At 39.5% G+C, this 25,983-nt stretch overlaps 1 protein-coding gene across 12 annotated transcripts in view; it reads left to right on the plus strand.

Annotated features, from left to right (window-relative positions):
• ctnnd2b (catenin (cadherin-associated protein), delta 2b) overlaps window positions 1-25,983 on the plus strand; it is an 89,266-nt gene that overhangs the window by 57,870 nt on the left and 5,413 nt on the right. For 5 of the 12 annotated variants that reach the window (XM_067453619.1, XM_067453624.1, XM_067453629.1 and 2 more), the window contains 11 exons: window positions 7,178-7,310; window positions 8,768-8,981; window positions 13,445-13,628; window positions 15,584-15,701; window positions 19,066-19,251; window positions 21,535-21,729; window positions 22,195-22,345; window positions 23,428-23,641; window positions 24,560-24,595; window positions 25,055-25,139; window positions 25,432-25,558. In XM_067453619.1, the coding sequence (XP_067309720.1) occupies window positions 7,178-7,310; window positions 8,768-8,981; window positions 13,445-13,628; window positions 15,584-15,701; window positions 19,066-19,251; window positions 21,535-21,729; window positions 22,195-22,345; window positions 23,428-23,641; window positions 24,560-24,595; window positions 25,055-25,139; window positions 25,432-25,558 (1,643 nt within the window). The remainder of the gene's footprint in view (window positions 1-7,177; window positions 7,311-8,767; window positions 8,982-13,444; window positions 13,629-15,583; window positions 15,702-19,065; window positions 19,252-21,534; window positions 21,730-22,194; window positions 22,346-23,427; window positions 23,642-24,559; window positions 24,596-25,054; window positions 25,140-25,431; window positions 25,559-25,983) is intronic. The other 7 variants (XM_067453622.1, XM_067453626.1, XM_067453631.1 and 4 more) reach the window with 3 other exon arrangements.

A 25,983-nucleotide genomic window follows, 5' to 3' on the forward strand; every position in this document is an offset into this window, starting at 1 on the left:
GCCACACAAACTCCTCAAAACGTGAGATTCATCCACGTTGAGGAGCCGTGTCGATACACAACCAATGTAAAGAAGATAATTCCGCAAATAACTGCAATTGCAGGTTTCAAATGGAGATGGCGACAAAGAGTTACGGACAGCAACTTTAAATATGAAATGTGTAACTTATATGCCCTGTCAACGGAGCTGCTAAACAATTACAAATATGTTTCCCAAACATTCCCTCAACCTTCTATTGGTTGGACAAGCGGATAATCCCGTCCCAAGCTCACGGTCAAGCCAGTATTGCTGTGCTGTGGCAGTCAGTGATAGGAATCGTAAAGATTCTGTCAATATTGACTCATATTCATGTCCTTCCAAACCTCTTTTTATCCATACAAAAAAATAACACAACAATGTTGTTTTAATCCCAGTTGACTTTCATTGTATCTATGAAAACAGTTCCTCAAAGTGTTATTTTTATGTTTTGCAGAAGACAGAAAGATGAGTTGAGTAAATGATGACAGGATTTTCATTTTTGGCTGGACTATCCCTTTAAGGTGGGATAGAAAAAAGGCATTTCAACTTCGCCTTTATCCATGAACCCACAATTTTTGTCAAATCTATTTTGTATGCACACCGTCTTTGATTGAGCTGTCACATGTTGTTGTTACAGCACTCGTTTTCTTTCAGACAAAAGCACGCACCAGAATGGAAGTGCATGAAGTGCATGTTTCATGTGCGTGAAGCTTATTCAGCGCTTTGCTCGTGTTTGAATAGGAAAGCCAGGGAGCAAGCCGAGAGGACAGAGGAGCTCTATGCTCATTAGAGTGTTTGTTTTAACAGTGCGCACGCTTCAGCGGCTAAGCCACAAGCTAGAGCTGCAGTGATTACATGGGCTGGTGACTGGTCTTATTTACTCTGTTCAGCATGTGTAAGTTCTCTATTCATCTGCCCGTAATGCCAGAAGCTAGTTGTATGACATACAAACAGGCCTGCAGTGTGGTAGTTATGTTAGCGCTGCACACACTTTAAACATTTGGCACTTAGCAATGCCACTTCTGTCTATAAGCAAGACAGAGAACAGACTAATTGAGTGCATTGTTAAGGATTTAAATTTTTAATGCCGATGTGTGAACAGCTTAAAAATCTAATGAGACTTTGCCTGATTTCTTAGGTTTTCTTTGAAAGCCTGTAGACTGATGTTTACATGTGCTTCTGAGAGCTTCTCTTCCATTCAATTTTCACATGAAACAAAGCTTACACAATGTTCACGATAGTGCCAAAAGAGCTATTCTCTACTGAAGTGTCAATGTGTCATGCAAAGAAAAGAGATTCATTCAAACTATAGTCTCACATAGCCAGATCCATAAAGTCTATATTCTCAAACATAAGCTTTTATATTTAAACTATAATAACAGTGTAGTTTTAATGACCTAATCGGTTGGCAAGATGCCGGCGAATTGCAGAGCTGGTGCAAACATATCCACGTCGCTATGATCAGATGCTTTCTTAACTGCTGTTTTCTCACCGCTGTCACTTTTGTTTTTGAGAGGAAAGCTCACAGTACATATTTACATATTCATCTAAATATCACTCTAAGCATCAATCGCAAGAATGAAATCAATCAAGAATGAAGAGGAACTTTGCCCTGAGTATATCTAGGTTATGTTATGTTTTTTTAATACTACATAGTAGTATACATTTATAATATTAGCCATTTATCGGTTATTGCATATGACATAATTATTATTGTCTTATTGTAGGCTAAAATTCAGTATTGACACATAAGGAAAAAACATACTGCGATCATATATCAACAGTTATTTGTGAGTGAATTGTTACTATCTTTTATTTATAGTATGCTGGTGATTAGCTGCTCACCAATAAACTGACATTTAGGTTTTGATGAGGGTCCATGTGGATTTCACATAAAGACTATATTAGGTTTACCTCTGCTGCCTCCCTTTCAAAATATCAGTCCATTAGCTCTTTTTCTAATAATCATGCTCAGTCAAGCATCTTGAATGCATAATTTATTATGCTTTTATTTGGCTGTTTTTTTAATGCCATGAAACATTCAGTGGTCCACAAGGGGCTTATTTTCTTCTTCCTCTGGCCTCGTGGGTTATTTCAGCTGTTGCGCTGCAACATGAAGCTGGGTTTTGTGGTGTTAATGTTTCAGCTATGGGGATGAAAGATAGGCTCACCTGACTGAACCAGAACAAAAGCCCAAACAAAGACCTGTCACAAACAGGAGAGTTTGTCTCAATCCAGCGAGTGCTCAAATGTTACAGCAACCTCTGCTGAAGGATTTTCAGGCTGCATGCCTAGCAAACCTTTTATAAATCCATGGACAACAAGGCCATTTTTCTCTCTCTTTGTTGTTCCCAGTGAGCAGCGTCGCTGCGAATATAGGCAGCATCCGAACAATTTCGAACACTCTCCATAGGCATCATTTCTGTGCACCACACAAATAGAGCCTCCCACAGAAGACTAAGTTGATCTCATAGAGTTAAATAGAGTACTGCAGGGATGACGTAGTTTTGTAAGCCAACCCAGAATATACTATCATCCTGGTTCGCTCGACAAAAAGCCTATAGGATTTTTCCACTGGCTTTTGTGTTATTGGAGAAAATAAACTCAATCAAATCAAAAGTTTGATTCTTACATGTTTTGTTCATTAAGGTACATTTTGAATTTTGAAGCCTAAATGCAACTGCCAGAAGTAAAAAAGCTTAAGTGGGGCTATAAGAGATCTACACCATGGCTGGCATGGCTTTAACTTCACCATCACTAAGCTTCAGACATCTAATTTCAATCTATATTTAAAACCTTCAAGTTGGAAAGTCTAAGTTAGAATAACAATAAAACTAGAAGTTTAAACATGTTCACTCGTTTCTGGGTTTTAGGACTCATTCCTGCAGCGTGCTATATTTGCATTTGGTTTCACTTTATTTTGATGGTCCCTTTAAAACATTCTTTTGACTATTAGTAATGTTGCACCTACATGTCTACTAGTGCTCATTAGTGTTAGTATAGTATTAGTAGACTGGAAGGGTTAGGGTTAGAATAAGTTAATGTACTTGCAAAGTTACTTAAGTAGAATGTCTACTGAGTGACCAATAAAGAGCAATATATTAAGCAGACAAGCAGACAGTCTATTAATACTCTAATGAGAGTTAGATGACATGCTGCAAATTTACTCAAAATTTACTCAAAAACTTGCGAATGTTCAAAAGGGGCCATCAAAATAAAGGGCCCTGTTTTAACGATCTCAGCACATGGCACAGGTGCACTTATGGTGTGTCCGGATCCACTTTTGCTAGTTTAATGAAGGAAAAAACGGTCTGCGCTCCAGGCTCATGATCCAGAAAAGTTGTACCTATTGAGTCATGTATGTGTTTTGGGCATAACGTCCAATAAACCAATTCAATTCTCATCTACCATTCCCGTTAGAATCCAGTTGCGCTTTCACCGTGGCCGATTCGCTACATGGTGGAATTTGTGAGTTAGAAGACGCTTCTTCTCCAGAGAGGACTCGTGTAATTTTTACTACTTAAAAATGTCGTGTGTGCTGCGGCACATCCCTGTGTGTGTAATAAGCAGAGTGTATGCACGTTGTGTACCCGCCTATAGATGCATATTACTAACGCGCCCTTTAAATAACACAAAAAAAATACTGCGCTATTGACTTCAGACCAGGTTTTTGTTGGTCAATGGTGCTTTATTTTTCTCTTTCAGTTGCCTCAAAATATCAACGTGCCAACAATGTGCCTGAACACACCTCGTTTTCAGACCAGCACGCCTATGAGCTAACAGACGGCACTAGTGCATTTGCCTATTTAAACAACGTGGCGCAGGACGTGAAAATGATAACTGCGGGGGGCTGAAACTAGCACAAAAAAAACCCCACTTGTGTCGCACAAGTAATACATTTTTATTTTATTCCAGTATTGAATGAAATGAGTTTATTTTAATTTCTCATTCACCATTCTGCATGCATTTTTTCCACTGAGCAATACATTTCCCTCCCTCTCAAGAAGGACACATGTTAGTTCTCTTGCTTTTTTTTAAAGTCTGTGTGCATACATTAAAATACTGTCTATGTAGGCAGAACACTAGGTTTTGGAACTCGTTTCTGACTGTTAGAATGAAGGTCAGCGCTTCGTTTAATCGCAGGGGGCGGATCCTGCAGGTGAAGTTTAAGGGACAAACGGTTTATTAGTAGACCATCCAGCCACCCACCACAGCATCTCTCCATATCAGACCACAAGGGGTGTAATCACAAGTCTGAGAGCGCACATAACGAAAGGGCTCTCTGTTCTCTGTAGCGTGAATGAGTCATTTCCCAGCCAAATTCTTCTCCGGCTTTGGCAAGGAATGACGTTTTTTTGCAGGCCTGAGCTCTGAGCAGACGTTTGATTATTCATGTTTGGTGATTAATGGTAGGTTCGTCCCTGCTTCAGTGGCCTGTCACAGTGACTGGAGCTGTGCTGGGGGGAGTGGCCTCACACAGGCATTAATTGTCATAATGGGGAGGTTAAGGATTTGGCTGCCAGTGACAGACCTGACAGAGAGGAGGGAGTGTCACCAGGCTGCAGCAGCTTGCACTCTGCATATGTGCGTGTCCCTGTAGGACTGGCCTGCTGGGAATGATTCAGGTTTAATGATGCGAACGAGGACGAGCGGGGTGCCATTACTATTCTGACTTTAATCATAAATGATATAGTCTGTTTCTAGAGCAGCAAATATCTTTTAAATCTGAGTGCCCTGCTATGCACATTTAAATCATTGCTACACATTTAGCCCTCATCACTTATGTATGCGTTCGTTCATGCTGTGATGCTGCATTATCTATAGGTGTAGAGCAAAACTCTGACGGCAACTTCTTCAACAGCCTTGGTTTCAAAAGATATTTCCCCATTCCCTTTCTATGTTCATAAAAAATCTTCAATGGCACAACCAACTCGCTCGCAGTCGGAAATTGGGAGAAATATTTCAATGCGGAAGTAAGCTATTTTCTGTGCAATTGTTTAGCCACTATAGGTAAACAACTAGGATAATAACTAGAAGTGCAGTAAACAGTAAAACTACTTGCGGCGTGTCAATGATTATGATAATTTAAATAATATGATAACAAATACCAGTATGCAACCACTGGTTTGAAACACTAAAATAACTTGCAGCTGCTGACTTTGAAGCCAAAAATGGCCTTTCCAACTCGTATTGAAAATGGCAAATTAACGTTATGTCATTTTTGTTTTGTTCAATTTTGTTCAATACATTGAGCAACATATAATTCTGCAGTGGCTTCACTATAGCTATTCTAAAAGATGGAGCAAAAATATTTAGTCTCATTTATGTGTTACACAGCAGTAACTTGATTATTGGTTATTGAACTGTTGAATCACATTCATAATAAGTTTAGTTGTTATTGTTGTAGTGGTTGTGTTATCAATATTATGAGTATTATCATAGCTGCTTACTGTCAAAGCAGCTAGCTAGCTTTAGCCTCTGCTAAACACACTTCTTGATGAACTCAGAAGCTGGTAAAGCATTGGGGCATGTTGGTGCTTTATTGCCGTCCATAATTACATGGGGTAAACATTGAGTGAATAATTTCACTTTAGTGCACTAGTTAATTAACAGAGTCATTTTAGAGCTTCTGTCAAAAATGTATTTACACTAATTAACCCAGAGTTGACTTGCGTGACAGCGCCACATTGATTACCATATAAACTTCATCCATTTTACAGCCATTTTTGTGTTACGCTTTAATTACTGATTAACGCAAACATTATCAATTAGCCCGCTCCTGTGATTAATGACAGCCTACTGTCGTTGCATCTAATGCATTGGAGAGTTTGTGGGCTGTTGGGCAATTCCGACCCTCTGTAATGTACTTGGTTCCCTATTTTTGTGAACTAAGTCCTCAATATAGGAGCGTAGTGAGATGTGATTTAAACACGCATTCATTTCTCAAGGTTAAACAATGATAAAAAGCAACAAAGATACAGCGAGTGGAAACAAAGTGCCCATCTTTCAGGATTATCTCCCTTTTGACCTTTTCCCAATGGATCCCATTCTTCTTTTCATGACCGCAATTGCCCTCTCAGGTTTACTGGTTGTGCTAGAGAAAAATGGGACATGCTACAATAGATGTTTCCCATGGTGCCTCTTACCCAGAAATGTTTGTCCATCATGTTGCTTTTTGGCAGCATTGCATTTTCTCTCTGCCTCCACCAATGTCTTATTTTTCCTCTCTTCTCTTCCATCCTTCCTTTTGTTCTCTTTATATCATTACCACCCATTCCCTTTCATACTTCTTATTATTTGAAATGATTCCTCTTGTTTGACAGCCTCTGACATGGTAGTAGCATAGACAGTGTTTGCTTGTCTGAGAAAGAGAGAGGGAGAAAAAGACATGAATGTCAAACACAATGTTTTCCTCTCTTACCTATATGCGGTATGTGTGTTTTTTCACAGCAGACGTCAGGATGGTATGTTGATTTAGTTTTTGCTGCTTTCCTAAGTCTCTGTGTTGGTACTGATATTCTAATGACAGGGTTGCGGAAACCCAGGAGTTTAGGAAATGCAGATCTTCTCCTGTGGGGTTTCATGCACCTTAGGGCTGCTCCAGGCAATAGCACAGCTGTCACTGATACCCGTGATAAATCCAACATTTCTGGGAGGATGTTATTGTCTGTATAGGTTACCCGTGATCTGACGTTCCTCTGCAGAAAGCATGAAAATCAGAATTGAAAAAATGATCGCTGACGTGTGGTAGCTGTAAAACCTTTCTTTCTCATGCGTTATTTTTTTCTCCTTACAAGCAGTCATCATATTTTTAGGTTAATTTGTTTTTATTGTTTTGTGGCATCCATTTATATTATAATTAGTATGACCTAGCTATTTACAAAGGAGAAAAGTAGTGCATTTAACAGCAGGAGATCACAGATGTTGGCAGAAAGTTAGAGTATGTTACATTCGGTTTGATTAATTGTGAAGAAAAGCATTCAGAGACTCCAGAGAGGAGAATTAAAAAAAAAAAAAAAGTATGTTTACATGCCATATAAAAGACATATGCTGTTATATTTTATGATAAGACACATTCACAAACTTGCTTTTTATGTTATATTGTTTCTTTATGTGAAAGCTTCTGTGTTCACTATTGTGTGCATATATGCTCCTTCAGGGAATTTGGCTGGAGGGATCCTGAACTGCCGGAGGTCATCCAAATGCTGCAGCACCAGTTTCCATCAGTACAGTCCAACGCTGCCGCCTACCTTCAGCACTTGTGCTTTGGAGACAACAAGATCAAATCAGAGGTAATTCCTGCATACCAACATCAAACTCATCCTGCATGTTCTACATGGGCTATGTACAAATAAATCCTTGCAGCCATAAAGTAGTAGGCCATGTAAAATCACAGACCGGGGTCAGCGCATGCAGAGGCGCACAGTGCACAGACGTCGCCAACTTTCTGCAGAGTCAATAGATATAGACCTCCACTTTGTGTGGCCTTCAGATTAGCTCAAGAACAGAGTGTAGAGAGATTTAAGGAATGGATTTTCATGGCCGAGCAAATGCATCCAAGGCTTACATCACCACGTTGAATGCAACAGTGTTGTAAAGCATGCTTCCACTGGACTCTAGAGCAGTAGAGACTTGTTCTCTGGAGTGACCAGTCACACTTCTCTGCCTGGCAAGCTGAGGTACCTGTCTGGGTTTGGTGGTTGCCAGTAAAACATTTTTGTTAAAAATTTGTTGGAGGGAGGATTATGGTGTGACGTTGTTTTTCAGGGGTTGGGGTTGAAAGGAACTCTTAATTCAGTATAACAAGACCTTTTGGACAATTTCATGCTCTCAACTTTGTGGGAACAGTTTGGGGTTGGCCTTTTCTTGTTCCAAGATGTCTGCGCTCCAGTGCACAAAGCGTCAGTCCATAAAGACATGGATGAGCGAGTTTGGTGTGGAGGAACTTGAGTGGCCTGCACAGAGTCCTGACCTCAGCCTTATAGAACAGCTTGGGATGAATTAGAGCGGAGAATGCGAGCCAGGCCTTCTCATCCAACATCAGTGCCTGACCTCACAAATGCGCTTTAAGAAGATTGATCAAAAATTCCCCAAAACACACTACTGAACCTTGTGGAAAGCCTTCACGGAAGAGTTGAAGCTTTTATAGATGCAAAGGGTGGGCCAAATCTATATTCAACTATACGGATTAAAAATGGGATGGCATTAAAGTTCATGTTCATGTAATGGTAGATATCCCAAAGCTTTTGGCATTATAGTGTATATTAACACTGTATTAAATGTAGAAACTACAGTATATTAACTATAAACTAATAGTTTAAAATGATTTACTACTGTTATTTAGTACTTAATCACTGTATATTTATTATAAAATATTACCAAAATATATGCATCCAATCATAACTGTGCATAATTAAGATTTCAAAATATATAGGCTTATGAACTTTTAATAATGTTTTTACTGTAACTTTTAACCAATTTAATGCTCCATTGATGCATACAAGTATTATTATTTTTATAATTATTTTTTAATCTTACTGACCTCAAATAAACAATACTGCACAGCTAGTTGACAAAGGAAGTCTTGGTGATTAAGATAGATTAGCATACTGGTGGATAAACCATCATCCCATACTGGCTACCAACATCCAAACCAACAAATTCTGATAATATCTTCTCTGCAGGTTTGATTAAAAATTTCTAAAAATGTCTACCATGTGTTTAATATTTGTGTGGCTCTGTGTATCAGATACGAAGACAGGGTGGGATCCAGCTGCTGGTGGACTTGCTGGATCACCGCCTGACTGACGTGCACAGGAGTGCCTGCGGTGCACTTAGGAACCTGGTTTATGGCAAGGCCAACGACGACAACAAAATTGCCCTGAAGAACTGCGGTGGGATCCCTGCACTCGTGCGACTCCTCCGCAAGACGACAGATGTGGAGATCAGAGAGCTGCTTACAGGTGCTTGAGACACATTAAGTATTTTTATTTTCCATTCCTTCTACTTTCTTCTCTGACTGGGATACTGGTAAGAAGTAATTTGTTTGTCCACACTGAAAGAGGAAAAGCTGCAGAACCTTTGCACCCATTTAAAGTGTCAGTTCACCCAAAAATGACAAAAAATTATGTCATTATTCCTCACCCTCATGTCCAAACCCGTAAGACCTTTGTTCATCTTCAGAACACAAATTAAGATATTTTTGATGAAGTCTGAGAGGTTTATAAACCATACATAGGCAGCAATGTCATTGCAACTTTAGAAAGGCCTAGAAAGTAAAGACATCATTAAAATAGTCCATGTGACTCCAGCGATTCAACCTTTAACCAAACAAAACCCACAAAAATAACAACTTTATTCAACAGTCTCTTCCTTTCAACATCATTCATGTAGTAAACACAGCACAGCGCTTCTAGGTACTATGTCAGAACGACAGCTCATAATATTGGCATAATTATATTATATAGTCTGTATATAGATCGACACGCCTCTTACAACATCACAACTCGACACCTTGTGTACCTCCTTAAACTGTGAGTTTCCCACTTTTGAATGCGAATCCGCTTGGAATTGGAAGTTGTAATTGCAATATTTCCGGCCCCACTTGAAAGCCACAATATTTTATGTATATTGTGCAGTTATATGAAAAGAGGTTTCAAAGTGGGTGTGAACAACCCGCCTGATGAGGACGTGGTGTCTGAACCCTATATTTGAATGCACTCTATCTTTATTTCCTTTCTCACCACCTTTTTTGCATGTTCAGCATACAAATTCATCGTATATGACCTTTCTGTTACTATCACGGGCTTCCTTATAATTGGGCCCAATTTGTTAATCAGCTCTCCTAGAATCATGTGCTTGTTACTGTAGACCCCACTACCCATTAAATGATTTGTTAATGATATCCTAATTGGTTGGGGCTATAATAATTAAGGATAATACCAGTGCTTGGCATAGCCTCTTTAGGGAATTGTGTATAATGAGTCTTGACGCATAGACAAAAGACAAAGGCTCTTCTAAATCGCCTATAGAAATATTCCTGGTACAGAGACAGCTCCTGAGAGATGTCGGAAAAATTGGGCGGCAATTTGCTTTTTGAGGCATTTCATAAATGTCAGATGCTGAATTGTTGTGAGGCGCTTCAATAGGGCGATGTGGCTCCCTTGTGTTTCAGCCTGGTGAGCAATCTAAATGTCCATCAATTGAAAAATCAACATCCTCCTGAATCCAGAGCTTGAAGAAACAACTAAAATGTTTCAAATTGAATATAGGCAGAGCAGAGCTGAGTGGCACTTGCTTATTACAGCCCTATGTCTCTGTGCATGTATTCACTTTAGATGAAACATTTGGAAAGAGGGGAGAAGCTATGACAATTAGTGTTTAAATTAGAGAGTGATTCTGAACAGAAGACAAAGAGTCCTCTTGTCAGTCTGTTACAACCCCCAGTCAAGCTAAATCTATGCAGACCCCGGTCGCCTGCCGATTGCTGAAGCCAGACACGATCCTGTCGTGACTGCTGGGGCCTGTTTGAGCTCACAACTCTTTATTCTGCAGGTGGCTGCATAATAAATTATTCTTTGATGTTTAACAAACAAGATTGTATAGGATAAGATAAGATTAAATTGGCTGGGACAGAGGTGTACATCATGCTAGCAGTACAGAAGAAGGATCTACAAAAGCGCTCCCTTGTATACGGTAGTGAGTCCATTTCATGCTTTTCAAATGAAATGTAAGGGAAAAAAATACACCGATCAGGCATAACATCATGAGGCGAAGTAAATAACACTGATTTTTCATCACAGCACCTGTTAGGAGTGAAATATATATGGCAACAAGTGAACATTTGTCCTCAAAAAGTTGATGTGTTAGAAGCAAGAAAAATGGGCAACTGTAAGGATTTGAGCGAGTTTGACAAGGGCCAAAATGTGATGGCTAAATGACTGGGTCAGAGCATCCAAAACTGCAGCTCTTGTGGGCTGTTCCCGGTCTGCAGTGGTCAGTATCTATCAGAAGTGCTCTAAGGAAGGAACAGTGGTGAACCGGCCATAGGGTCATGGGCGGCCAAGGCTCATTGATGCACGTGGGGAGCGAAGGCTGGTCCCTGTGGTCCAGTCAAACAGACAAGCTACTGGAGCTCATATTGCTCATGAACTTAATGCTGGTTCTGATAGAAAGGTGTCAGAATACGCAATCCATCTCAGTTTGTTGTGTATGGGGCTGCATAGCCACAGACCAGTCAGTGTGCCCATGCTGACCCCTGACCCTGCCGAAACTGACAACAGTGCCACGTGAGCATCAGAACTGGACCACGAAGCAATGGAAGATGGTGGCCTGGTCTGATGAAGCAAGTTTTTTTTTACATCACGTGGATGGTCGGATGCGTGTGCGTCGCTTACCTAGTTTAACACATGGCACCAGGATGCACTATGGGAAGAAGGCAAGCCGACAGTGGCAGTGTGATGCTTTGGGCAATGTTCTGCTGGGAAACCTTGGGTCCTGCCATCCATGTGGATGCTACTTTGACACTTACGACCTACCTAAACATAGTTGCAGATCATACACCCTTTCATGGAAACGGTATTCCCTGGTGGCCTCTTTCAGAAGGATAATGAGCTCTGCCACATAGCAAAAATGGTCCAGGAATGGTTTGAGGAGAACAATGAGTTTGAGGTGTTGACTTGGCCTCCAAATAAGCCTTCAAAATAAGAAGATATTTTGAAAAATGTTTTGAATCAAGCAGATACAAGCAACCATTGACTACAATAGTATAGGGAAAAATACTATAGTATTTAATGGTTGCTTGTATCTGCTTGGTTACAAACATTCTTCAAAACATCTTTTGTGTTCAGCAGAACAAATAAACTTATACAGGTTTGGAACAACTTGAGGGTGAGTAAATGATGACAGAATTTTCATTTTTGGCTGAACTATCCCTTTAAAGGATCTGCTGCTAATATCTTGGTGCCAGATACCACGACATACCTTCAGGGTTCTAGTGGACTCCATGTTTTAACAGCAAAAGGGGGGCCAACACATCATAATGTTATCATAATGTTATGCCTGATCGGTGTATGTGTTGCTTGCAAAAATTTTGTGAGAATGCATGGCCAATTTTGAAGGTTTGTCAATGGTGAAAGATGCTTTTTAAAATCAGATGGTGTAGTTACAGTAAAGTTACTTTGAGAACTTGGATTTAATGACCTAAAAAGCAGCAAGACCTCCAAATAGGAGGCCCCAGGAGCTGGATTGAGAAAAACTAGTAAGGAAGATGTTTCTCCGGTGAGAAATGAACTTAGGGGCTTTTATGCTCACCAAGGATTTGTTTGATCAAAAAAACAGGAAGATATGAAAAAGTGTTTCCATTTAAAATAACTTTTTCTATTTTAATATATTTTAAACTGTAATTTATTCCCGTGATGGCAAAGCCTTTTACTCACTTTTAAGATTGAACATTGGTCTGGGGAGTCTGCTCTGTATTTTTACTGCACAAGAGGCGTGATCAACGAGCATAGTTCAAAATGACTCTGTACGCAATTTGATAGTCCTTCAAACAATCAGACCAACAATCCATCACTTCTCTATCGTCATCGTGTTAAACCCGTCAATAGCATGCCAGGTGGATAAGTTTGGGATTTGTCCCCGCAAATTTTGGGATTGGTCCCCGCAAATTTGTAATGGTCGCAGATAGAAAAATGTACAGGTTTCCAGCCAGAGCTGCAGGGTGAAATCAAATCGCTGGCCGATCGGGCTGGGCTTACCCAGTGTAGAATGTCACATAAACTGGCAGAAATCATTCTAATATGCTGATTTGGGTAGTGTAAAGTAGGAGTCTAAGGTCAATTTGTCAGCAGATCGGGCTGGGTTTATCCAGTCTAGAATGTCAGATAAACTGGCAGAAATCATTCTAATTTGATTAGTGTAAAGTAGGAGTCTCATGAAAAGTGCAATGTTTATAACATTCTGTTTTGGACAAATGGTATGCAAAATGAGACACAGTTTAGCCGTATTCTACAATCTAGCAGTTCACAGTTCAGTCTTGATTGTGATGTGGCTTGGACCACACAATCTAACGTTCATACTTACAAGAGCTGATAAGGACACTAGTGAAACTTCGGAAATTATTTCACTTGAAGTCTCTTGACCAAGACCTCATGCAATATTCTAACGCATGTTCTTAGCCTACTGCAATCAGTGCTTTTAATTTTTTATATATATATATATATAAAATTAAAAGCACTGATTGCAGTAGGCTAAGAACATGCGTTTGAATATTGCATTGTTTTTTTCTTTTTTTTTCTTTTTTTTTTCACAACAAAAATAAGGTGAAGAAGAGAAATTGTAATCTGTGTTTAATATAGTGTATGTATTCTTCACCGTTGGATGAGATTTTTGTTTTAAGGCTCATAGATGATGTTCTTGTAAACAGGTGTGCTGTGGAACTTGTCCTCATGCGATGCTCTGAAGATGCCCATAATTCAGGATGCTCTGGCAGTGCTGACCAACACAGTCATTATTCCTCACTCGGGCTGGGACACCTCACCCCACCAGGACGACCGCAAGCTGCACATGCATTCCTCACAGGTGCTCCGCAATGCTACCGGGTGCCTCAGGTACAGCTCCTACTTATTGTCAATCAAAGTATTTATTCAAAATCTATTGTTTTTCATTTATATTCACGCATAGCATCACTTTAAATGACCTGTAGTTTCTATTTTTGCTCTTAAGAGGCTCAATCTTCACTTAGAATTGTTGTTTTATTAAGTGATTATTCAAGTAAGAATTATGCAAATATTATGTTAATGCCTCAGAATTTCCGGCTTTCAAAATGACATGGTATGATGAATTCGTGTGCTTTCAGAAATGCAACAGTATATTGGGGTCTCAGTGGGCAAAAGTACACAGCTGGCTCTGCTTCTGTGTGTCAACCAAACACATTTGTGAATTAGCGCTGAGGCTTTTCTAGAAGCCCTTCAACTGAAATTTTAAGTTAATTGATTTGAATAAATAGATTCAGTTGCATTTAATGAATTTGGCTGGTCTCAGACTAAAACCGTTTGTGATGGAGCTCATTCTGCCACTTTTGTAGGATTATACTCTGGCCAGGATTGGTCTGATTCAACAATAGGATTCTGTCCACTGTGACTATGGACCTGGTGGCATGCCAAATCCTTCCCCATGTCCAATTAATTTTGCCCCTTTTCTTATATATATATATATATATATATATATATATATATATATATATATATATATATATATATATATATATATATATATATATATATATATATATATATATATATGTAATATAAGCTTAATGAAGCCTGCATATTCGCTACACAATTAAACAAACGGCTAACAAAAAAGCCTTTTGATGAACAAAATATGGTCGTGATGTGACAGGTTTTTTGATGAGGTTTTAAAAACAACTACTCCTCAGAGTCCAAAGGGGTAGGATTTGGATGGGGGGTTGGATTTGGCACAACACATGCATGGGAAAACATTTGGCATAGTGTCAAATGTTTATATATCTGGCTAGTGTGTGGTTTAAAAAGCTGTCAGTATGTTTGACTGCTGTATGTTGTGGCCTGTCATTTGCATCTATGCAATGAATGTGATGATAATTTTTAGGCTTTTCCATCATAATGCTGTTAATACCATTTCATCTTAATATCATATTTTCTAGTTGCTTTCTATTTTTTGCTTACTAAATGGAAAGGTGCATTTTGATATCACTCAAGCTATTAGGAGCTCACAGGAAACATAAAGAAATCTGCAGGTACTGTACTTTCGGAGCCCGGAAACTTTTTACTTTAAAATTCAGCTTGACGTTAACAACACTTTACATTTATAGCACATACTATATGCACATACCATACTCTCTCCCTCTGCGCATCAGCGTTCAGGTCTGAAGCTGCAGGATTGTAGAAAGTGCTGAGTCACTCTTGGATGGCTGGACTAAGCTCCCTACGCCCAGCGTGATAATTAATCCTCTTCATGGATGGCTGAGGAACTAGAAGTCTGATTGAATATTTAATGGTTGGACACAGTTGCCACACCACCTGCAGCTGCCTGAGACACACAGATCTCTTAGAAGCTTCTTGGAGAGAGAGAGAGGACAGGATGTGGTCTTTGATTTCTCACAAGTATCTTCCAATAAGGCCCTGCTCAGATCAGACTTCCTGATTCGGGTCTCCCGAGGCTCCAGCTCTTGGGATTCTAGGCTTGTTGCTTTGAGGCATGTTGCTGGTGATTCATAAAGCTGATGTGTGAAATTTTTTATCTTTTAAAATACTTTCTCGTATCGCAGAGTTGACTTTTCAGAGACACTGCTGAGACACGTGTAATAACACTGCTATCCAAATATTGTTCTGTGTGAAAAGAACTTGGGGGGGAAAAGTGAGTTTCTTCTCATTTTAAAGAAAAGTTTATGATGAAGACCATCTGCACTATGGTTGGTTTAGTATCGACTTGAAGCTCAGAATGGCCAAAACATAAGCAACGGTCTCGATAATACAACATGTATGACATCATATGCATGTGTGTGTTCTTGTGTTCTCTACAGGAACGTGAGCTCAGCCGGAGAAGAGGCCCGCCGCAGGATGAGAGAGTGTGAGGGTCTGACTGATGCGCTGCTCTATGTCATCCAGACAGCCCTGGGCACCAGTGAGATCGACAGCAAGGTTTGACCTTTCCCTCCCCTGCCTTTCTACCAAAGTTTTATGCATTCAACTGAGCACCACAGAGAGTTCTAGCAGGTTTAATGGTGCGGTTTTTGCTCCCCAACTATTTTCAACACAGCGCTAGAGTACTTCACTGTTAAATGTTAGATGAGATTGGAAACAAAATACAGAATATTCAAAAACTCCTCTATGGAAAAAGCCTGTCTAGACCAGCTTAGTCTCAGACGGCACGCCCACAGACCACCCACAGTCCATTCACTCACCATCTGACGAAAATCACTCAAAAAAATAGAAATCACTTTCTTGATCTGGGGTGCTTTTTTCTCAAAAGCATTGTTAGCCAACTATGGTTCCAACTAGCCAACATAGTTCAGCTATTATATGTTTCCCAAACCCATAATTCCAACAAAGTTGTGCGATTGGAACTACAGCTCTTGACCTGTGGTTCAAAGCATATTTTATTGTTGGTATGTTAGTTTTTCTGATTGGCTGACTTTCTGAAGCTTCTAGACATGAGCACACACAGGGTTTTTTATCAGTCTGCCTGGAAACACAGATTATCAAGGCACTGGTGTGATACAATGAGCGCTTATGAGTATGAAATAATTGGTTTTGCCAAAGTTTTACAAGTTGAATCTTTAAACAATGTTTAGTTGAGCTAGTTTAAGCACTTAGTAGCAAGTTAATTAGACTTCTAGTTAACTGAGCAGACCTTTATATTAGCAGTTTATGTCTGTGAGAAAGGCTGTACTTCTTCCTTTTGGATGGGCAGGAATTCTTATCACAAAGTCTATATACAGTCTTGTTCAAAATAATAGCAGTACAATGTGACTAACCAGAATAATCAAGGTTTTTAGTATATTTTTTATTGCTACGTGGCAAACAAGTTACCAGTAGGTTCAGTAGATTCTCAGAAAACAAATGAGACCCAGCATTCATGATATGCACGCTCTTAAGGCTGTGCAATTGGGCAATTAGTTGAATTAGTTGAAAGGGGTGTGTTCAAAAAAATAGCAGTGTGGCATTCAATCACTGAGGTCATCAATTTTGTGAAGAAACAGGTGTGAATCAGGTGGCCCCTATTTAAGGATGAAGCCAACACTTGTTGAACATGCATTTGAAAGCTGAGGAAAATGGGTCGTTCAAGACATTGTTCAGAAGAACAGCGTACTTTGATTAAAAAGTTGATTAGAGAGGGGAAAACCTATAAAGAGGTGCAAAAAATGATAGGCTGTTCAGCTAAAATGATCTCCAATGCCTTAAAATGGAGAGCAAAACCAGAGAGACGTGGAAGAAAACGGAAGACAACCATCAAAATGGATAGAAGAATAACCAGAATGGCAAAGGCTCAGCCAATGATCACCTCTAGGATGATCAAAGACAGTCTGGAGTTACCTGTAAGTACTGTGACAGTTAGAAGACGTCTGTGTGAAGCTAATCTATTTTCAAGAATCCCCCGCAAAGTCCCTCTGTTAAAAAAAAGGCATGTGCAGAAGAGGTTACAATTTGCCAAAGAACACATCAACTGGCCTAAAGAGAAATGAAGGAACATTTTGTGGACTGATGAGAGTAAAATTGTTCTTTTTGGGTCCAAGGGCCACAGGCAGTTTGTGAGACGACCCCCAAACTCTGAATTCAAGCCACAGTACACAGTGAAGACAGTGAAGCATGGAGGTGCAAGCATCATGATATGGGCATGTTTCTCCTACTATGGTGTTGGGCCTATTTATCGCATACCAGGGATCATGGATCAGTTTGCATATGTTAAAATACTTGAAGAGGTCATGTTGCCCTATGCTGAAGAGGACATGCCCTTGAAACGGTTGTTTCAACAAGACAATGACCCAAAACACACTAGTAAACGGGCAAAGTCTTGGTTCCAAACCAACAAAATTAATGTTATGGAGTGGCCAGCCCAATCTCCAGACCTTAATCCAATTGAGAACTTGTGGGGTGATATCAAAAATGCTGTTTCTGAAGCAAAACCAAGAAATGTGAATGAATTGTGGAATGTTGTTAAAGAATCATGGAGTGGAATAACAGCTGAGAGGTGCCACAAGTTGGTTGACTCCATGCCACACAGATGTCAAGCAGTTTTAAAAAACTGTGGTCATACAACTAAATATTAGTTTAGGGATTCACAGGATTGCTAAATCCCAGAAAAAAAAATGTTTGTACAAAATAGTTTTGAGTTTGTACAGTCAAAGGTAGACACTGCTATTTTTTTGAACACACCCCTTTGAACTAATTGCCCAATTGCACAGCCTTAAGAGCATGCATATCATGAATGCTGGGTCTTGTTTGTTTTCTGACAATCTACTGAACCTACTGGTAACTTGTTTGCCACGTAGCAATAAAAAATATACTAAAAACCTTGATTATTCTGGTTAGTCACATTGTACTGCTATTATTTTGAACAAGACTGTACATTCTATACAGCCGTTCATTGAGACTGTAGGACGCATATTTAAATAAGTTGTTTACATGCTGTTAATTGTATTGTAGTATAAAATTTCAGATAAATCCATCCTTAAATGGCATGTAAAAACAAAACAACAGCTGGTTTCCAAACACATTGATCATTGGGTCTTCCATGATGATTTAGCTACAACACTACACTGGTCAAGCAGGTGTACCTGCATAAATAACTGTTTTAACCAGCTTGTTACAGACTTACATTGCCCACCTAAATGCCCATTTTGGATGCTTTTAAACCGGTCCAAACCAGTCTTTCCCCCCCCCCCCCCAAACAATAGACATTATATCAGACAGACAGGTTAGTTTTTGTTTCGGCTCCTGTAATTGCTTTTACAACCAACAATGTTGTACAAAACAACTGCTCTTCATTGCTGCAGTTGCTATTAAGAGAGGTTTATGGTAATTACACCGATAAAGTAATGCAGCGACACACCTCTCTATATTGAGTCCATGTTTTGTTTGATTTTCGAGGGTCTCTGTTACTGGCATAATACTTTGTAAGAACAAGTTTGAATGAGGGAAAAAAAGAGCGTCACACTTTAATCCCTCTGAAAGCATTTACAAGATCAAAGTCGTCCTCTTTGTTTTTCCTGCCTCACTGCTCATCACAATAGGATTAGTTCTCTAGCTCTCCACTGGAGTCCGTCCAGAAGACTAATCTAACAAGGCACTATTAAGAGTTCAGAGAACAATAATGCACAGCCTTCACAACAAGGACAGATTGTCTCGCAAATAGAAAAAGACATTTCGATACTGTGTCAAGTAGAGTCAAACTTCTGGAGGTGCGTTACAGTGAATTCCAAAAGAGAAGTCTCCCATTTGCAGGTGATCTGTAAACTTTCTGTTTTCCCCACTCTTTGCGCGTCAAACGTGCACCCCTTTCTAGACCATCGAGAACTGCGTGTGCATCCTGCGGAACCTGTCGTACAGGTTGGCGGCCGAGACGTCTCAGGGGCAGCAGATGGGATCGGAGGAACTGGACGGGGTTCTGTGCACTGATGCCAGCGGGAAGGATGCGGAGAGCTCCGGCTGCTGGGGCAAGAAGAAAAAGAAAAAGAAGAGCCACGATCAGGTGGGCCGGGGTTTTTTATCCCTGCAGCTGCTGGCAATTAGCATCACTTAGCAGCATTCGCGCACGGGTCGCCTGCGTCGACACTTGTCCTCCTTCAGTGGATAATTACGTATTTTCCAGGCTGATTTCATTTAGTTTCTGAAAACAGATGAAGATAGGGGCATCGGGAGTGTTTGTTCAGCATTTGCATGGGATGAATAGCGAGGTAAAAGGTGGCATTACTTTGCATTGTGGCTTTTAAATAACTAAATTATCTGTGTGTCATCTGTTTCTTTAACAACGATGCAAATGCACATCTGGCCGTGTGACAGTTTGCCCGCCTCTATTCAATTACTCTGTATCCCAAACAACTAGTGAGCTTTATCTTCAAATATTTCACTGATACACAACAACAAAAGTACAGTGTTATTTCCCTTTACTATGGCCACTTTAATTATCGTGGAGTGCCTTGTAAATAATATAGTATATGAATAATCATTTTGTACAATGGTGTGATAATCTAATACCATCCGTGCACGTATCACATTAAGCTGTTGTGCTAAAGTATGCAATATACATTGCCCAGTCCTGTTCTGCCTCTTCTCCCCATCATTTCCTCTGTACTGCCTTTATAAATAAAAGTGGACAAAAATAAAATCGCATCTGGCACTTTCCATGAATAGGGTACAATTTGGTGTCCTATTACACTTTGGCACAGATCCCATGTTTTTTTGTTGTGAAACCCACTCCATCCTCTTTAAATTATGATTTTTGGCCCGTCCCATTAAAATCATACAACAGTGTCATAATTTTTGCCTAATTGATATTCAGCTCAATGTAGTAGAAACATACACTACCGTTCAAAATCTTTGGGTCAGTAAGATTTTATTTAAAGAAATGAATACTTTTATTCAGCAAGGATGCATTAAATTAATCAAAGGTGACAGAAATCTATTGTCCATTTCAAATAAATGCCATTATTTTGAACTTTATCTTCATCACAGAATCCAGAAAAAAATGGATCATTTCCACAACATTGATAATAATAAGAAATGTTTCTTGAGCAGCAAATCAGCATATTAGAATGATTTCATGAAAAATTACAATTTAAAGTATACTGAAATAGATGTTAATTTAAATTTTAATAATGTTTCGTAATATTCCAGTTTTTACTTAGCCACATCAAGATGTTTGGTCTGGAAACTCACCATTGACAGCTCAATCCAAGGGGCGGGATAAACGTTTGTCTTTCTAACTCCCTCTGCACGCGATTGGATAGCGCTACAACCAACCAGAGCAACGTGAAGCGGAGCTAGTTGATAGATTAGCCATAGTTGAACATTCGCCATATCCGGTCAGCAAAACTCAGAACACTTCTTTCCTTTTTAAGAATGACTTCAGTGCCGTTCTTTTCTCAGAGAAAAGCTTAACTCCAAGTCCTCCAGAGTCGCGGTCAAAGCCGATTCGAAAGACCGCCGCCGTTCGCCAGTTTCTGTGTTTACTAGAAGCACGCAAACGCAACTTGGCTGTCATCATGTTAAGCCCCGCCCACCGACTCTATACACGATGTGATTGGCCTGACCAGAGTTTGGTTTTTACAGCTCAGAAGTGTATTGAGAGTTGCTAGATGATACTCGCGGCAGATTAGATTTGCTGCTGCTATAGGGTGTGTCTAGATTTTTAGGCTATTTTTTACTATACTTTGGTTTAAATAAATGCAGGCATTGCAAACTTTTGAATTGTAAGGTAAACTTGTTTAATATGTATTTTTGCTTTAATTACAAAAAATGTAATTTTTAAGATTTGTCCCACTGTTTATGCTCAACTCTCTTGGTACATTTTGTTGTTGTTGTTGAGAAATATAAGTTTGTCAGTAACTACTAACCAGCTTTTGGTCCCAAACTACTGAGCGCCTGTTGAGATTAGTCAAATAAAAATCCCATTATCCTTTAGAAAGGAGAATAAAGTTTTTTTTCCCCATTTAAACTTTTTTTCTATACATTTTTTTGTTTATTTAATATTTATTACTAGAAAATCAAATTACAAGTAACAACATTTAGGGGTAACATTTGTTCGGACAACAGAATAACAACAAATATTGCCAACAGGTTTGAAGAACTTCATATAAGATAGAACAACTAGATCACAGTTGATGATCAATATTTTCTGGAGGTTGAGCACCTCCTTTCTCTTTTTCGGTTCAGGCTCTGTTTTGTACCTTATTTGTGGAAGGTTTCTGTACATGATGCCTTTCTTAGTAGTACCACTTAAGTGTAATGACACTTGCTCTGTCTTTGCCTTCAGTGGGATGGTGTTGGTCCTTTCCCAGACTCCAGTGACCCTCCAAAGGGACTACAGATGCTGTGGCACCCGTCCATAGTGAAACCATACCTCACTCTGCTGTCTGAGTGCTCGAATCCGGACACGCTGGAGGGAGCAGCTGGGGCTCTACAGAACCTGGCAGCGGGTAGCTGGAAGGTAGGCCCCACCTTAAAACCTGTGAGTAGCCCTGCACCTGAAGAGCCACGAACCAACCAGACTGACTCTGGCACACACAACCATTATGACTGACAAAAATACACACTCATAGTTAAGTTCGTCTGTCAAGTTCATGGAGTTCTGCAAACAGCAAACTTAGGGAACATGGTGAGCTTTATCAAGAACAAAGTCTCTTTTGAGAGTACACAACCAGTCTAAGATATTTTAAAATGGATACAACAAGAGCTGAATTCTCTCTCAGAGTCCTGAAAGTGTAGACAGTGACTCAAATGTTGCATCGTCCTCATTTTCTGCTAATTTCTTACAGAAAAGGAAAACAAACAGTGGTGTAACATTATTATCTACTTTATGGCACATTACAAGCAAAGTTGACATGAATCTCATTTGAGCGCATCTGTTTCTGTTCAGTTAATGTATTGATAATCATTTTGCGGGACCCTTTTTGTCCGTTTTCTGTGCCCGTAGTGGTCGGTGTACATCCGTGCAGCGGTTCGGAAAGAGAAAGGGCTGCCCATTCTGGTGGAGTTGCTGAGAATAGACAATGACCGGGTGGTGTGTGCTGTGGCCACAGCGCTCCGAAACATGGCCCTTGATGTCAGGAACAAGGAGCTCATAGGTAGGTTCGAGACGTGGAAGTGTATTTGCCTCAAGCTAACATTTTCTCTTTGACTCCAGCAGAGCTGAATGCCGCAGAGGTACGTGTACCCCTAAATTACTTGTAAGGCCTTTTGAGATTTATTTATTTTGTGTGTGTAAGTGTGTATATTTGTTATGTGTGTATCAGTGTAGCATTTCTAGTCAGGTATTGCAGTGAGGCGAGGTGGCATTGTTTGAAAGGCTGCTCACGACACTAACAGACTATTGATCTTTTTAATAGTTTGTGTATTCTGATGGGCCCCCGTGTCTCCATGGCAACCGCTCGCACTCTTTCAGTCTGGTCTCGGCCCTGCGTGAGTTCGAAGGCGTGTGAATCTCTTTTCGTATATAGGGCAAGAGGAACGGCATAAAACTGTACAAATATCGAGACGCCAGCACCCTCTGAGTACTGATCCTGTGGGTTCTTTGAGGATAGAGCTGTTCAAATATCCTCCATTATTTAAGGAAATCAGTAATGAAGCAGGCAAAGCTGCAAGTGCACATGGGAACCTTTCTTTCATGTAACTTCAATGCATACCGGTTGAAAGCAGTTTTGTAGCGGAGGTTGTTGCAGAGAGAATTAGCTTTCCTGTGGGAAGAGGTATTTCGCGGTCACGTTAAGTGTAAGCGAGCTGCTGGGTGGAGGTGCGGGGATATATCGGACGCTTTGGCATTTCCAGTGCTGCAGTTGTTGCAGCCTTGGGGTTCAGCGCATTTAAAGAGCTTCACGTTCTCTTGCTAGAATCCAAATCCAAAATATTTACATTTAATCATTTAGCAGACGCTTTTATCCAAAGCGACTTACAAAAAGGGGAAAGCAATAGAAGCAACGAAACAAACAAGGGCAACAACCTGCAAGTGCTGGAAGAAGTCTCAGTCAAACAAGCACAGTACACAAACTCCCCCCCTCCAAACAAACAAATAGAAAATTTAATTGGATAGTTAAGTGCTAGTTTTTATTGACTCTTATTTTCAGAAATATGCATCTCTGAAAAAGCCTCTGGTTGTCACACCTCCTCTCTGACTTTTCTTTTCTGTTCATCTCATCCACACAACCCAAAGGCAAGTACGCCATGAGGGATCTGGTCCATCGGCTGCCGGGGGGCAACAATAATAACGGCACCGGCTCCAGCAAGAGCATGTCCGACGACACCATTACAGCGATCTGCTGCGCTCTGCATGAAGTCATCACAAAGAACATGGAGAACACTAAGGCCCTTCGGGACGCCGGCGGCATTGAGAAACTCATCGGCATTGCCCGCAGCAAAGGAGACAAGTCAGTATTTTGGTGTTGATCAAATGATCACGACCAATTAGAGTATGTAGACAAAAGCAGATTAAATCCTACAGAATAAGCATATTTATAAAATGAGTTGGTAACACTTTACAATAAGGTACATTAGTTAACTACTTTAGTTAACATTAACAAAGATAAATACATGCTTTAAAAGTGCAGTTCATTTTTAGTTCATGTTAATTTCAACATTTACTAATGCGTTATTAAAATCTTGTTAACATTAGTTAATGCACTGTGAACTAACATGGACAAACCATGAACAGCTGTATTTTTATGAACTAACGTTAACAAAGATGAACTAATGCTTAACAGAGGTGTGGTTCATGTTAACTAATGCATTAACTAATGTTGACTAATACAACCTTGTTGTAAACCAATTGTGTTACCAATTAGTTGATAAAGGAAGAGGATTGGATTGTTTATTATGAAAAATGAAAAACTACTTGTGACAGTGTGAAAAACAGCGCTTGCCTTGAAGGAAGCCAAACCTCCTCTCAGGAGATATTATGATACTGGATCAGTTAACTCTACGTTAAAGAAATTAATAATTTTATTCAACAAGGAATGTGTTAAAGGGTTCAAAAGTAACAGTTAATACATTTATAATGTTATAAAAAGATTTCTGGAAAAAAATGTATAATGGTTTTGACGTAGAAGTTGGTAGAATATGGTTTGACATATCTTGGTTTTATCACGTAAATATTAAAACAGCTAAACTGTTTTCAACATTTGTTTTTTAAGCAGAAAATCAGCATATTAGAATGATTTCTGAAGGATTGTGTGACACTGAAGACTGGAGTAATGATGCTGAAAATTCAAAACAGGAATATTTTAAAATGTATTAAAGTAGAAAACAGTTTTAATGTTTTCAATGTATTTTTAATCAAATAAATGCAGCCTTGGAGACCAAAAGACTTCTTTCAAAAACATACAGTAAGAGACTTCTTTCAAAAGTCTTACAGACCCAAATGTTTTGAACAATGATGTAGTGTAAATCAATTGAATTTTAGAGAGATAAACTGCCTCACCGCCTCAGCATTTACTTTAGATGTTATTGTATTTATCATTCCCATTAGAGTGTTTGTGCTTTTAAATGCATCATCATTAGAGAACTCAAATACATTTTTCCTGAGATATTTATAATCACTGTCTAGCCAGCAGATGAACACCCTGTTTAATAAAGTTTCTTTATTGTAATACAGGGTTTTATTAAGTTAGTTTGCACAAAAAAAACATAAAACATAATGAAGCAATTTGTTATATTAGTAGCCCCAGAAATGGATTAGAAACTGAACTTTCACTACTTATTTTGCTACTTATATAAGTATTGCTTATATTATTGCAGATAAGGCTATGTATTGTATCCATTTTCTCTTCTATGTCTCCCCTCAGACACACACCGAAGGTGGTGAAAGCAGCTTCTCAAGTCCTCAACAGCATGTGGCAGTACAGAGATTTGCGAAGCCTCTATAAGAAGGTAATGAAGTCTGAACATCTATATACTTTCGAATGTGCATCAGTGGAGAAAGAGGCGTTTTGCTGCCGGATGGTTTAGCTATAGCATTTACCAGCAGGCGTTAACTGGCCCATTCTGACCCCTCGGTTTATCGAAATTATTTCATAAGAATTCTAATTTTCATGAAAATCTGCATTACAAATAAATCATAATCAGGTGTTTTTTTCTATCTGTGTCTGTCAAATACTTGAGGTTTTGATGAGTGTTATTTCAGGATGAATAGATGATCATGTTCCTTTCATTTTTATGACAGGACGGCTATTCTCAGTATCACTTCATTGGCTCTTCATCTACAATTGAGAGAGACAGACAACGACCTTATTCCTCCTCTCGCACCCCATCTATCTCTCCTGTGCGGACTTCGCCCAATAATCGATCAGGTGAGAGCTGCTACGCTTTCCTCCATTTTGACAACAATTGATATCATTGATATTTCCTCATTGATATTGCACTCTATCATCAGCATCTTTATCTCCTTGTCAGGAGTAGATTAGAGGAATACATAGTACTTGGGATGATACTTATTTTTAAAATCGGTTGGTTGGATACCCAATGGGTGGCATAAACCTACTCAACTAATCAGTTATAATAGGATGGTTTCAGATGGACACTGTGCATCAGGATGGAACAAAACACCAGGGTCTCTATTAACTAACTATTAACTAACCTCAATGCTCAAGGTGCTCAAACTAATTAGCACACTTATTAAATCATCTAAAACAAGTTGACCTCACTAATCAACTAGTCCTTTGTTGGAGAATTAGTCAACTAGTCGTTCATCATTCATGACTAATCCCAAAGTGCA

Source organism: Pseudorasbora parva, chromosome 9, assembly GCF_024679245.1.
Source record: "Pseudorasbora parva isolate DD20220531a chromosome 9, ASM2467924v1, whole genome shotgun sequence".
In the NCBI taxonomy this organism is placed as follows: Eukaryota; Metazoa; Chordata; class Actinopteri; order Cypriniformes; family Gobionidae; genus Pseudorasbora; species Pseudorasbora parva.